Source organism: Poecilia latipinna, unplaced genomic scaffold (assembly GCF_001443285.1).
Source record: "Poecilia latipinna isolate Pla-1442-1.1 unplaced genomic scaffold, P_latipinna-1.0 Scaffold834, whole genome shotgun sequence".
In the NCBI taxonomy this organism is placed as follows: Eukaryota; Metazoa; Chordata; class Actinopteri; order Cyprinodontiformes; family Poeciliidae; genus Poecilia; species Poecilia latipinna.
In genome coordinates this window covers 24,495-36,607 of record NW_015113450.1, presented here as the reverse complement: position 1 = coordinate 36,607, position 12,113 = coordinate 24,495, and the positions used below count along the sequence as shown (strand labels likewise).

The 12,113-nt window shown below is 36.8% G+C and overlaps 2 protein-coding genes across 2 annotated transcripts in view; one reads left to right on the top strand and one right to left on the bottom strand.

The window, feature by feature from the left end:
- The window catches only part of il11ra (interleukin 11 receptor subunit alpha), a 50,307-nt gene extending 47,548 nt beyond the window's left edge, over nucleotides 1–2,759 (bottom strand). Inside the window, exon 1 of the mRNA XM_015047582.1 lies at nucleotides 2,610–2,759. The gene's annotated coding sequence lies outside the window, so the exon portion shown is untranslated. The remainder of the gene's footprint in view (nucleotides 1–2,609) is intronic.
- A 5,697-nt stretch (nucleotides 2,760–8,456) lies between these two features.
- Nucleotides 8,457–11,850, top strand: LOC106956626 (cystatin-11). The gene is made up of 5 exons (XM_015047583.1): nucleotides 8,457–8,960; nucleotides 9,098–9,240; nucleotides 10,263–10,396; nucleotides 10,481–10,582; nucleotides 10,672–11,850. The coding sequence occupies exons 2-5, from the start codon at nucleotides 9,153–9,155 to the stop codon at nucleotides 10,765–10,767; spliced, it is 420 nt and encodes a 139-aa protein (XP_014903069.1). The 5' UTR covers nucleotides 8,457–8,960; nucleotides 9,098–9,152; the 3' UTR covers nucleotides 10,768–11,850.
- The last annotated feature ends 263 nt before the right edge of the window (nucleotides 11,851–12,113 follow it).

The window sequence follows — 12,113 nt, the reverse complement described above, 5'->3', positions numbered from 1 at the left end:
CCAAAACCCAAACTTCCTGGGGTGAGTATCTCTTCTAGCCAGTAAGAACCTTGGGTCCACAAGAAATATATGGATGGTGTCACTGGGTTTAGGGTGCCTCCACAACCCCATCTCAACGGTACAAGCAGCTTCAAGACAACAGGTGTAAATGGGATGATTAACTTTTCTACAGCTGATAGAAAACTCAAACTACAGATTTCAGGGTCTGGCCAAAAGTTTTGAGTTTTTTTTTTGGGGGGGGGAGGTTTTGACAAATAGTTTGTAATTTAATTAGCATTGTTAAGCTATAAAGCTTTTTATTGACTGTGCCTTTTTGTGTTTTACTGCGACAAAGAAGTCCATCACCAAAATGAGTTGCAAGCGATCAAATGTCAGCTACAAATTACTTCCAGGGTGTTGGCTCTTTTCTTTCATCTTTCAAAAGATAAGCTCGCAGTCTGAGAAAAGTAAAAAGTTATTTATATGGAGTATAAAAAATATCTGGGTAACCCTGGGAAAACTCAAATTCCCCAATCTTGAATTTATCGTATGTGCACAACAGAAGGAAAATGAAAGACATAATTCAAGAACTTGGAATTCAAATCTGAAGCTAACTTACTGAGAACACATCACTGTATATTCCAGCACATTGTTCCGGATCATACATTGAACAGTACCAGAAGCCAGACCCGGTTACCGTATTTGTGTGTACACACTTAGCAAATAAAGAACCCTCTGACTCCATTTCAAGCTGCATCATTTCTTTGAGGCAATGCAGACGCGCCTGGTGTATAAACACAAGCGTTCTGACGTCACATAGCAAGATCTGTTGGTCAAAATCAAATTTTACCACTGATGGGTCCAGTTCCACATTGAAATCTTACGCCTTTATTGCAGCTATAACTTTCCTAACATCATTACCCTTCATAGGAGTAATCTACACCATGAACTTTGACCTACATGCTCACATTTGTTAGGAAACATTGAAGAAAGAGCAATAAATCATTCTAAATCAAAAGACAATATCTTGCAGCAGAGTTTGTCCTATTCGTTTTACGACTTACCGTCCTTCTCTTACTCCTGGGTCGCCCCCAGGGTTCATCTTTCTGCTTGGCGTGTTTGCATTCCTGCCATACTCTATTTAAAGACTGGATCCCTGCACTGGCACAAGGAATGCACATCTGCAGCGAGACCCCTATGCCATTGTGTCTATCATTCTCACAGTATTTCTTTCTAATTGCATATAGAGTTTGCGACTCCCGTGCTCCCGCAGGAGCTCTGGCCGCACAAAAGAATAAATATACAACCAGAAAAGAGCTGAATGGAGAGTAATCTTGTTTGTTGCATCAACAAGTGCATTTGGTTGATTTAAGAGCCTCATTTATACTCTGTCAAGAGAGCATCTGCACTTGAGAGCTGGAAACCAAGAAAGTAAATGAGAAAAAGCAGTGGTTGCGCACAGGTCAGCGTGATATTAACACAGTAAGACAACCTTAAGTAAAAGTAATGTTTTTAATTATCGGCAAGTCTAACGCTAGGAGTTTCAAGAACGTCCATTCATTGTATCATGTTATTCATTATCATTTTGTTTCATTCTTGCTGCAGACGTAGCCACGGCTCGTTGTTTATGTTTTGGTCCAATAAAACTATGTTTTATTTACCTAAAGTCAAGTAGAGTTTTAAAATAGCCCAATAGTTTGTTAATATTTTTTCCAAGTATTTAGATAAATAATAATACCTAGTTTGATAGATAAGTAGATACTTAATTAATCCTGACACGGTCTGAATTCAGTTTAAAAATTATAAATTTGGAAGGTTTAGAAACATTTAATTATAATATTTACTTTTAAAAATGATCTGTTTTTTATTGTTGAAAATATACAACTGTACTGTAACAATCACAATGCATGGGTGAATAAAAAGAAAGCTGTAAGTTAATCCGACATGTAAAAAGATAAAACTTTAATCAAAGACCAACTGCTCAAAGCAAAATTACATTTGAAATAAATTAGTATTTTTAATGGTTTTGTTTTACAACTTTTCAGTTTTCAAATTGCATTTAAGGATACTAATCACCCACCTTTCACAAAGAATATATCTTTTATCATGTATCTGTTGTTTTTACCTACACATTACCTGGGTCTGATTGAATTATTTTATTTACATNCAAGNATAAATATTTTTTTTCTAAATTGTACTAAGAACAAACATTAAAGAGTTACTTTTTTTTAAAGCAGAAGTTGTTTATTTCAAATAAATATTTTATTAATAACTAAAAGGGTTTTTACGTTTAAAGTAAAATCCAAAAGGAAATAAACAGTTTATGCTCTAAATAAACACTTGAATAAAACACATAAAAAAATATATATTTGTAGAAGTTAGCTTGTTGTGCATTATAATAAATGTAGAAGCTAAAATCTCTAATATAAAGGGAGATATTCATTGTCTAGGACACTAAAGAAAAAGCGATCCAACACCAGCTAGCATCATGACATCCCGCCCCACAGAGCAACACTGGAGTACATTTCCCTCCTGTCCGGCGGAGAGAGGCGGATAAAACTTTTCGCCTCCCCCCTCCACGCAGCCGCTAAGCCCGTTCTCTCCTGATTCACAACCCCCGGCAAACTCACCTTGGACAAGCTCCGTGGGTCAAACGGGCATTATTATGTTGTCTTCTTCCATGGCTGTGACTTCGGCGGGCAGTTCTCCGACGAGAGAGTACAGTCGGACTTGGAGCTGGTTGGAGAGCGACAAACGAGATGAGACGTGATGAGAAAGAGTTGGAGGAGGAGGGCAAAAAACGAGGTCAGACGGATCCTGCTGTCTCATTGGAGGAGCTGGTTGTAAATCAGCCGAAAGAGTGGGCGAGTCCTAACTGTAAAGGGATTATCGAGACTGATCCTAATTCAGAAAAAGTTCAGTGGAATGGGAAAACAAGCTGGCTGCTGGGAGAGAAAAAAAAACAAAAAACATAATCGTTTAAAGATTTTTATTTAGTTTTAGCATTTTTTTTTATATATTAAACTTGGTGACACAATGTCAACTTCATTTTGTATAAAAATACTTTTTTTTAAATGGCAATGATTTTTATAAAAAAATACAATAAATGTAATTAATTAATTAATTAATTAATTAATTAATTAATTAATAAGTTAATGGTTTATTAAACTACAATTTGTTCAACATATAACCTCAGAAAATATTTAAAAACTGAAAGCAAGATTTGGGTGCGAATATTCAAAAGACTAAATAATATGCACGTAAGTCCCGTTTGTTTAAATGACCGAGTTGTGACCCCACTACACCCATGTTATAACCATAAACCAAAATCTGGTATACTTTTGTTTGGCCGTCTACCTTTCCTGTCAGAAATGTAGAGGTTAACCTGCTGGATTTCTTGAAACTGATCAGGGTTTTGTACATGGTCCATACATTTTCAATAGGATTGTGGTTAGGGTCATTCCAGAAGCTTAATGTTAGTGCTGTACCCATTCTAACACAAGTTTTGAACTAATTTTCTTCCTGCACCTCAGGTGCCAAAATTCTAACCATTTATCTAGTGATTCAATGTTTAGTTGAATCACTTCAAAACCAATAAATACAACTTATGGTTTCAAATATTAGAATAGTATACTGCCAGGCATGGTGATTGTAGGTTTTGGTGAATTACCTAAAGTGGGGGCAGATTGAAGGAAGAGTACAATGTTCAAATTCTTCACTTCTTCAGAATCAATAGAATAGCAGTTGAAACTTGTAAACAATTGGGTGTTTCTGTTAAAACATCCAAACACGCATCAGAACACTGAGAGTTTAAAGAAAATCCACCAGTTCTACAGAGCTGTCAAACATCCAGCCAGGATTATCCCAAAAGCATGTTGATAGCGGCACGAGGTAGGCAGGGTATATATTATTCTCACCCAAATAGCAACATGCATTTTGGGTACTATGTAGACATACAGTGTCTTTGCTGAAAACAATGTCCAACTCCTATTCAACTCTGTCTATATTCATTATGCAGGTTGACAAAAAACATTCTCACAGCATTATGATGCCACCGCCATGTTTCACAGTTGCTGGGTGTTAGTTTTCCACCACACTCAACATTTCAATTTCACATGAAGTCCAAAACGTTTCATTTAGGACTCATCTTTACCTTACTTGTCATGATACAGAGCTGGGATCCAAACCACAGTAATTTTATAAGAAGATCACTACTCAGCTAATAGTGACTAATAATGTACTTAAATCACTAATGTACACAAATACTGTCTTCCTGCAGCTTTACATCACAGTTAAATCCCATCTGGCTATATAAAGACACCCACCGTTATCCTACCCAGTTGGAAATAATTTCTTTTAGCACAAATGGTAATTTATTTTTTTATTTTTTTATTATAACAATACTTATTGCTAATAATTGCACATTAGTACTCCTGGGCAGATAGACTGTTAGCGGTGTTCCTGTTTTCTACAAAACACTTTTATTTTATAGCTGGAAAAATTTCCAAGAAAAATGACTTTTTTGGGCTGATATGTTAAGTTGAGTATGTGGGTTTCAGCCATCAAAAAATTTACATTGCCAGTGCCAAAAGCTTATACTACTTGCTTTGTGACAGCTACTGGAATGAATGGATGAAGTTTGAAGACACAAGACATGATAGCAATTTACTAGTTTCTTCATTCAACAAACAGGGTGATAATCATAGGTACAGTAGTAAGGCCTCATGTGTTTGGTCACACAGAGCGGACCATTCTACAACCAATATTTGTTGCAAGTCTGCCAAAGTGTTTGAACTATTCAGTTCGGCAAGAACAGCTCGCTGAAGCTGATCAAACTTGTTCAAGCGGGTTGTACGCAATTCCCTCTGAGTGCAGATACTCGTTTTGATATCGCTACATGCATTGAGTTAGCCTCCAATGACCAAAAAGTTGTTTGGGAGGATTTTCCAAGGTTTTTTGAGTGTAGAACCTTTGTGCTCAGCACTTCTGCTCAACCTGCAGATGGTTTTTCATTAACAATATGGTATGACATCAGAGGAAATAAAAAGGCTTTCCAGCAGTTTAAGATTCATTTCTATGAATCAGGGAAACAATGAAGACATAACTGACCCAAACGCAAATTCAGTAGAGCTGTAAGGTTCTTAAACTGTGCTAGTACTTACCCTTTAACAGGCTTGCACTCTCTCCAGTGGTGCAACTTGTGTTGACTGCTTACAATTTAAATTACCTTATTCAATATTGCATTCTGAATAGCGGTGAAAAGATCAAAAAGCAGACATTGCCAATAATATGAGCGGTTTTGAGCCTTTTCCGTTTCTTGGCTCCAGCCAGAGAGTACCGGAAGGAGAAGTGCAGAGGAAACTATTTTAAGGTCATCTGTGGAAACTAAAGTGAATAACGATCAACTAAGAGCAGCCCAAGTGAAGACTTTGTAGGATCGTCTTGTTGAACTGTGAGGAAATGTGGCACATTTGTTCCTCAAGACCAGGGCAGACAAAAGAAGAGGTAAGCCAGCTGCGAGTGCCGGTGAAAGCTCAGGTGGTACTCTGGATTGAAAACCACTGATCTAGAACACCCTGTTTCCGTCTCTTCATGAATGGAAACACAAACAGCTTTTCCATGGTTTCCTCGAATCTGGGTAAAATGTTGACCCTCTTCTGTGAGATGGCACCTTGTTGCGCTTCATTTATCTGGCTCACCTGTTACTCACTGGGTACACACGCTAATAAAATCCATTAGCGCTTCCATCATTCTATGCTCTGGTGGGTAATAAACAGAATGACAGTCGCATCTCATTATCTGAGTCAGTGACCTTTTATCTTCCGTGATAAATGTGGGTGGAGATGGAAAAACACATTTGTCATCGGCAAGTAAACTAATAAAATCCCACTATCTTCTGTTATTTATTGTTAATTGTGAAGATGTCATATTGGATTCCATCAAAAGGTCCTATTTCCTTTCGGGCATTAATAGAATTTCAGGTTCATGTACATGATGTGATTGTTTGGAATAGCATCGCTTAATTTGAACATGATGGCAATAGCAATATGTAAAAAAAAAAAAGTTATATAGACTTACTGTCTATATAACTTATTTTGGCACATTAGCTTACAGTAAGCTGCTCTTATGTAGTGCAGATTTAATTTTTACATGTGTCATATTGTGCACTAATTATAAAAATGCCTTTGTTCTGCACACTGCATCGGTTTGTGTTGTTGTTGGACAGCATGCACTGCAGGTGCTTTTTGTTTTCTCTCCACTCAGCCATCTAAATGACCTTTGTCTTTCAATTTGAGTTTGAGGACTGGATCTTTCTGTTTGTACATCTGCAGATGAGACATCGCAACGGTCAGTCAGTTCCCATCTGCCTTACTCTGCGGTCATTGGTGCCTCTTCTTTATTTATGCTGTCCAGTCAAAATCTTTCTTTTCTAAGATCCTTTTAATTGTCTTTATTGATGTCTCCCTACTTCACATTATTCATCTGCGGAATACAGGTGTCTGGATTCCTGGCCTCAAATACATTTTAAAGATTCTTTTTCAACATTGTACATAATTTATTACTTAGCTCTAAGAAGGAAGCAAAGGTTTATTACATTTACATAATCATACGTATTATTTTAGCTAATAAATGCTGAGGAATCTGTTAAGCACAAAGTTAAAATCTCTCAATTTAACTTGTAATAACTATGCACAAAATTTAAATTGGGACAATGTTTGTTGCTAATTAAAACTCATTTAAATGATAACAGAATATATGAATGCAAGAGATAATAAATAGAAATGCAATTTCAAGATTCTTCTTGCTTTTGCCACATTCCTTGGCCCAGTGGGATAAGCAATTACATAAAAGAAAATGTTTCTGTTCACACGGACAAGTTTAAATTGAGTTTTGACTGTGAACGTTTGTCTTTGTCTGCCCTCTGCTGGACATTTTGAGTGTTTACAGACAGGATTGATGTAATTTTTTTTGTTTGTGGATGCAATTCAATTTTCATAGCATGTACCACACTTCTTGGCACCTCTGGCAAAGAGACATAAAATTTAGTAGATTAAATTCATGCACTTGCATGATCTAAACCTAGAAAAAAAAAAATCAAACCTTTTTACTGTGATTGCATTTGGAGTTTGCAGTTGGAGAAAAACTTTACTGAAGGTGTTACAACCACAAAAATTGGTACTATTGGTATAAATGCATATTTTTTGTAATGTTAATTTTATCTTTTCAAAATGGAAAAGACAGTATAATTTGGCATTCACGTAAGACTGATGTGTGATGTGTGGGCCTTGTTGGTGACAAAATGGCTAAAAAGGAGCAGCAACTCACATAAACGTAGCCATGAGTGACTTAGCCAAAACTGGAACAGCGACAAAGAAACCTTGACAAGGAAGGACGCTGACATCTTGACTCTTGTGGCAATTTGGTTTTCAGTTAGCTATCTTTTGAATTTATTCATCTGATGGGTTCCTCTCCCTATATGCTCCAACTTTATGGTTGGAGATTAATTTTTTTGTCCACAGTTTTGTAAAATGAAGAGATGCATGTTCTTTTCTGTGTCATGCCATTTTCATGCAAGAAGCTTTTGGTAAGAAAACAGGTTTTTCTGAAATCCTTCCAGCAGTGGGGAGTTTTTTTTATGGGCGTTTCTATTTGTGGTATAAACATGTGGATTAGGTGTCCAGGCATTCTTATCAGAAATAACATAGAGGCCCGCTTTGAACAAACCACAATGACTCATTCTATATTTGTCTCTGCTTGGCCTAAATACGTGTTGAATTCCAATTCAGTGAAACTTGGACAACAGGCTTGTAATCAATCTGGGTAAGCTGTTAAATCTAATACTGTTTTTTTTTTCTATATAAATGCAGGGAATGTAACCATTATCACTATGGTGACCCTTCATTGCTATTACAAAATGGTATTGGAATCCCAGTGAGGGCCAATATTTTTACCTTAAAGGTCCAGATGTATCTATAATAAAAAAAATTCTTATAGAGCTTATTATGAATTTTATTGAAATATTGACATGTCAAACAAGTAGATTATAAATGTGCAGTGGAAGGAAAATGCTTATTGTTCTTTATGACCAGTTATGTTAATCTTTACAGATTACCAGATTTATGTCTGCTTTTTTATTGGTTTGTTCTAATGTAGCGACATGTTGTTGTCCTGGATGGAAGAACACTCAATGTTGGACTTTTAAGACTAATTCAACAAGTCCTTTCTTCACAGTACTCTTCCATAAAGGATACAATTACATTGTGTCCCTCCAGCATGTCCTGGATTTTCTTCTGGTTTTGCTCCGAGAGCGGAGCGATATTCTGAGAAGACTTCACCATTATTAGGAAGAAAAAAACAAGCCTCTGTGTCTTGCTAAAAAGTAATTTATAAGTTAGTTTTGTTTTACTTCAAGTGTGCTAATATATTTGCACTAGAAACTAGACCAAAAATGCTTGGTAAGATTTTGTGTTTTTGCAGTGAGCAGCTCTCTCACAACCACAACAGACCGGTAGCTTTCACATCACTGCAGACGCCACACCAATCCACCGTTTGAGAGGTAAAAACTAAGTTCTTTTATTTATTATGTGGATCAATTTTCCTCCATTGACTCACTGTGTACAGCAACAGGTTTTTGCTCAACTACAATAAAAAAAGCTAATTGTAGGCACACCCCCACATACGTGGCACTAACAGATGACATGCCCACATATTCAACATGAAGTTTCCTGAATAACTGCAGCAGGGAGACATCACCAGACACCCACTCTGCAGTTTGCCTCCAATGCTCACCAAGGCTGCTGATGGCTTAGAAGCATGCATGGCGTCACTCCCAGGTAGTAGGTGGGTGTGGTCTTCACTGACTGGTTGAACATAAAAGCTTGAATGCTGACACACACAAACACACATTCACTCAGAGAACACAGAAGCTGTTTCTCTCTTCCTCTGCTCCATTTCCCCCCAGCTGAAGCGGCATCTATAAGGTTGGTGGTGGACTTTTTACAGTTAGTAATCAATATCAATAACTTTTTTCTTCTGTTCTGTTGTATAGCCAGTGAACATTTTTAACAGTTTCTTTTATTTATGTTTCATTCTTTTAAAATGGACCTGGACTTATCAGAATCTTGCAAACGTCCCGGGAACGTCTGTAGCTGACAAGTTGTTGGAAAGCAAATATGTCTCTGCCATTGTCCTTCCTGATATGTCTGTCAGTTTTCAACCTGTGTTTGGCAACTGGGCCTGTGGGGAAAGACAATACAGCCAGTAAGTAGAGATATTGATGTAATGTGTCCTGAATAGACATGTTTAATTTTGTAACACAATAAAGTGGTGAAAATGTAAACATATCCAAACTAAGTTTAGAGTTTGATGAGTTTCAACTGTTCAGCCATGAACACAAAATCATGGCCAACAGTCAGGAAACAAATCAAACAACATCAAAGTGTCACTTTGTGGTTTCTTTTTTTCCTTTTTAAAAGAACAAACTGTATTAGATAAGGAAGAAGCTAGTTTGTTTCCATCAGTCTGTGAAACCCCTTAGTGATAACAGAGAATCTAAGTAAATGGCAAGATAGGTAACAAAATTGTCTATAAAATTTAACAATAATGTGATTCTGCAAATTAGAAAGGACATGTTTTTCTAAAACTGTGTGGCTTGCAGACTTCATGGTCAAATAAGTTGTCTGTTTATATGGTTGAGTACAGCAAGTTAGAAGCTTTGCTTCAGCCACAAGTCAGCAGGTCTTTAAATTGGATGTAAAAATGGTTCTTTTTTGTAGTCTAATACCTTATTGTGTCATAATTCTTTTGAGTTTTTATTTTAATGAAATCATATATGTGGTGACGTTAATTTGTGCAATGAAATTCAAATCCAAAATAAAGCTTGAAGAAAAGCCTTGTTTGCCTCTTTGTTCCAAATTAGCAAAGAGGGTGAATAAAAAGTACAAAGTTGGGTGTTATCAACAGCCAGTTCTTCAAATTGCCATTAGACACGAGAATTCGTTTTGGACTGGATGGGGGTGGAACATGCAACAGCTGCTAGCTGGCAGTACAAACAACTCATTCCATCTTTAACTGGACTCAATGGTTCTGTGATGTGAGATAAAGCCACTGCACTGGTGGTCAAAATGGGCAGAAAGATGAGACTCTTTCTTGTCCCTTTTTTTTTAACCCTAAAGAACTGATTCAAGCTCGACAGTTCTTGTCTCTATTCTGTAATCTATGTTTACATTTTTACTTATATGCTGTATGTTACAGTGGACATACCTTTGTGTTACATCTTATAGCGGGTTGGTCTGAAAGAAGTCCTGAGTCAAAAGATGTTCAGAGGGCGGCTCAATATGGTGTGGAGATGTACAACAAAGATTCGCAGGACAAGGAGTTGTTCAAGCTGGTCTCAGTTCACAGTGCTAAATCCCAGGTTGGACTGATCTTTCTTAAAACTATTTAATGTACCCAATCAAAACATACTTCTAATCACTGTTTTATCTGGTTCTTTCTGCAGGTAACCAGTATGATCGAGTTTAAAATCATTGCAATCCTCGGAAAAACCAAATGTCTTAAGACGCAAAACATTGGTATTAAAAGCTGCGATTTGGACAAAGAGGTAAATCTTTTCACCTTCTTTCTTTATGTAACCATGAAGAAAAAGTTTCAGTTTTCATTCAACACTTATTGTCGTCTTCTCTTTCGCAGCAAGTAAAGTGTCAGTTTTTTGTGACTTTGAACCCCCGCAACAACAAACGTGAGCTGAACAAAAAGACATGCCACATAATTGTACAGAAGGGTTAATTCTTTTTCACAGTGTCAAGACAACCAAAGATCATCCCATTATTTCCATGCTGGAGATTTTAGGTTATCAGTAACAATACATGAAGTTACCTTTAAAATGAATTACACAAAGTAGCATCTAAACCCAAAAGTAAAATCAAACTTCAATAAAATCAGTGAGGTTGTGTGTTTGTTTTGTCTCATGCAAGCTTTACTTTTAACCTATTTCCTTTTGTATTTAATCATTAGAAATCATAGTCAGGCAGAGAGAGAGAGAGAGAGAGAGATAGAGAGAGAGAGAGATATGCAAAGCCATGAAACAGGAACAGCAGGCTTCATGATAAAAGGAAGTAAGTTTCCAGCCTGAAGAATTATAGAAATAGTTGAGACTATTTCTTATTTCAATACAATAAAGTTTTAAAGAATGAAGTCTAAACAAACTGAGTAATTGAATAAGACCCAAAGCAAAATACTTGTATTGATAATGTTTTCTCTTGTAAGAATGAACAACTGTAACTTTGGTTTCAAACAATAAGAATAACGGATGATTCCTGTTTCCTTTTCATAAGAACACCTATAATTACTCACAATATGATCATAAGAGTTACTAATAAGGCATGATTATCATAATATTATAAATTACTGCTAAATCTAAAGCTAAAGAGGTTATAGATGTGATTTTGATAATGAACTTGAAATGATGTAAAATGTGTAGCTGCAATCAGAGATCACTGATGTTGTGTTGGAGGTAGATAGTAGGTAAAGGATTAGAGGAAAGAGGAACTAGAAGGTGAGCAGAGATGACCAACACCTCAGAGTTTGATGATTTGGAAACAGATTGTTGCAACTCAAACTGTTAGAAGAAAAAGACTGTGCAGGTATAGAGTTTAGGGAGACATTTGAGCAACACCAGGACATGAACACAGAGATCAGGTCATAATGTCTCTAAGACATTGATGGACACGAGGTCATCTATTCAAACAGACGGCCAATAATACAAGCATGACAACAGTGACAGCTAATGCAAGTGTATCTATAGGGTGGAGAAACCCTATAAAAGGTGAAAGCAAAAGAGGAACCTTTGGTTGGATCCTCCAGGCAGATTTTAGCCAAAATTGAGATGGACAAAGAACTCTGCAGCTGAAGAAGATCCTGAGCCACAGATAGTCGAAGAATGTCCTGTGCACGGGGACCAACCGATCAGCCTCAAATTGCACTTCTCTCATTATCTAAATTCAGACCCCAACAATAAAGGCAAAGAACAAAGGCAAAGAAAAGGAACTGGGGCCTTCTTTCTGCCCTGATCGATCAGCGCTGTGACTCTCCTCCTGCTGGAACACGTTCTTCATCGTCAGGCTGGTTCTGGA

Bases quoted from the DNA above. Each gene is read 5' to 3' on its own strand.
- LOC106956626 (XM_015047583.1), top strand. From the start codon at position 9,153: ATGTCTCTGCCATTGTCCTTCCTGATATGTCTGTCAGTTTTCAACCTG. The intron at 10,397-10,480 runs GTTGGACTGATC...TTCTTTCTGCAG, and splicing joins TTCACAGTGCTAAATCCCAG to GTAACCAGTATGATCGAGTT. The intron at 10,583-10,671 runs GTAAATCTTTTC...TCTCTTTCGCAG, and splicing joins GCTGCGATTTGGACAAAGAG to CAAGTAAAGTGTCAGTTTTT.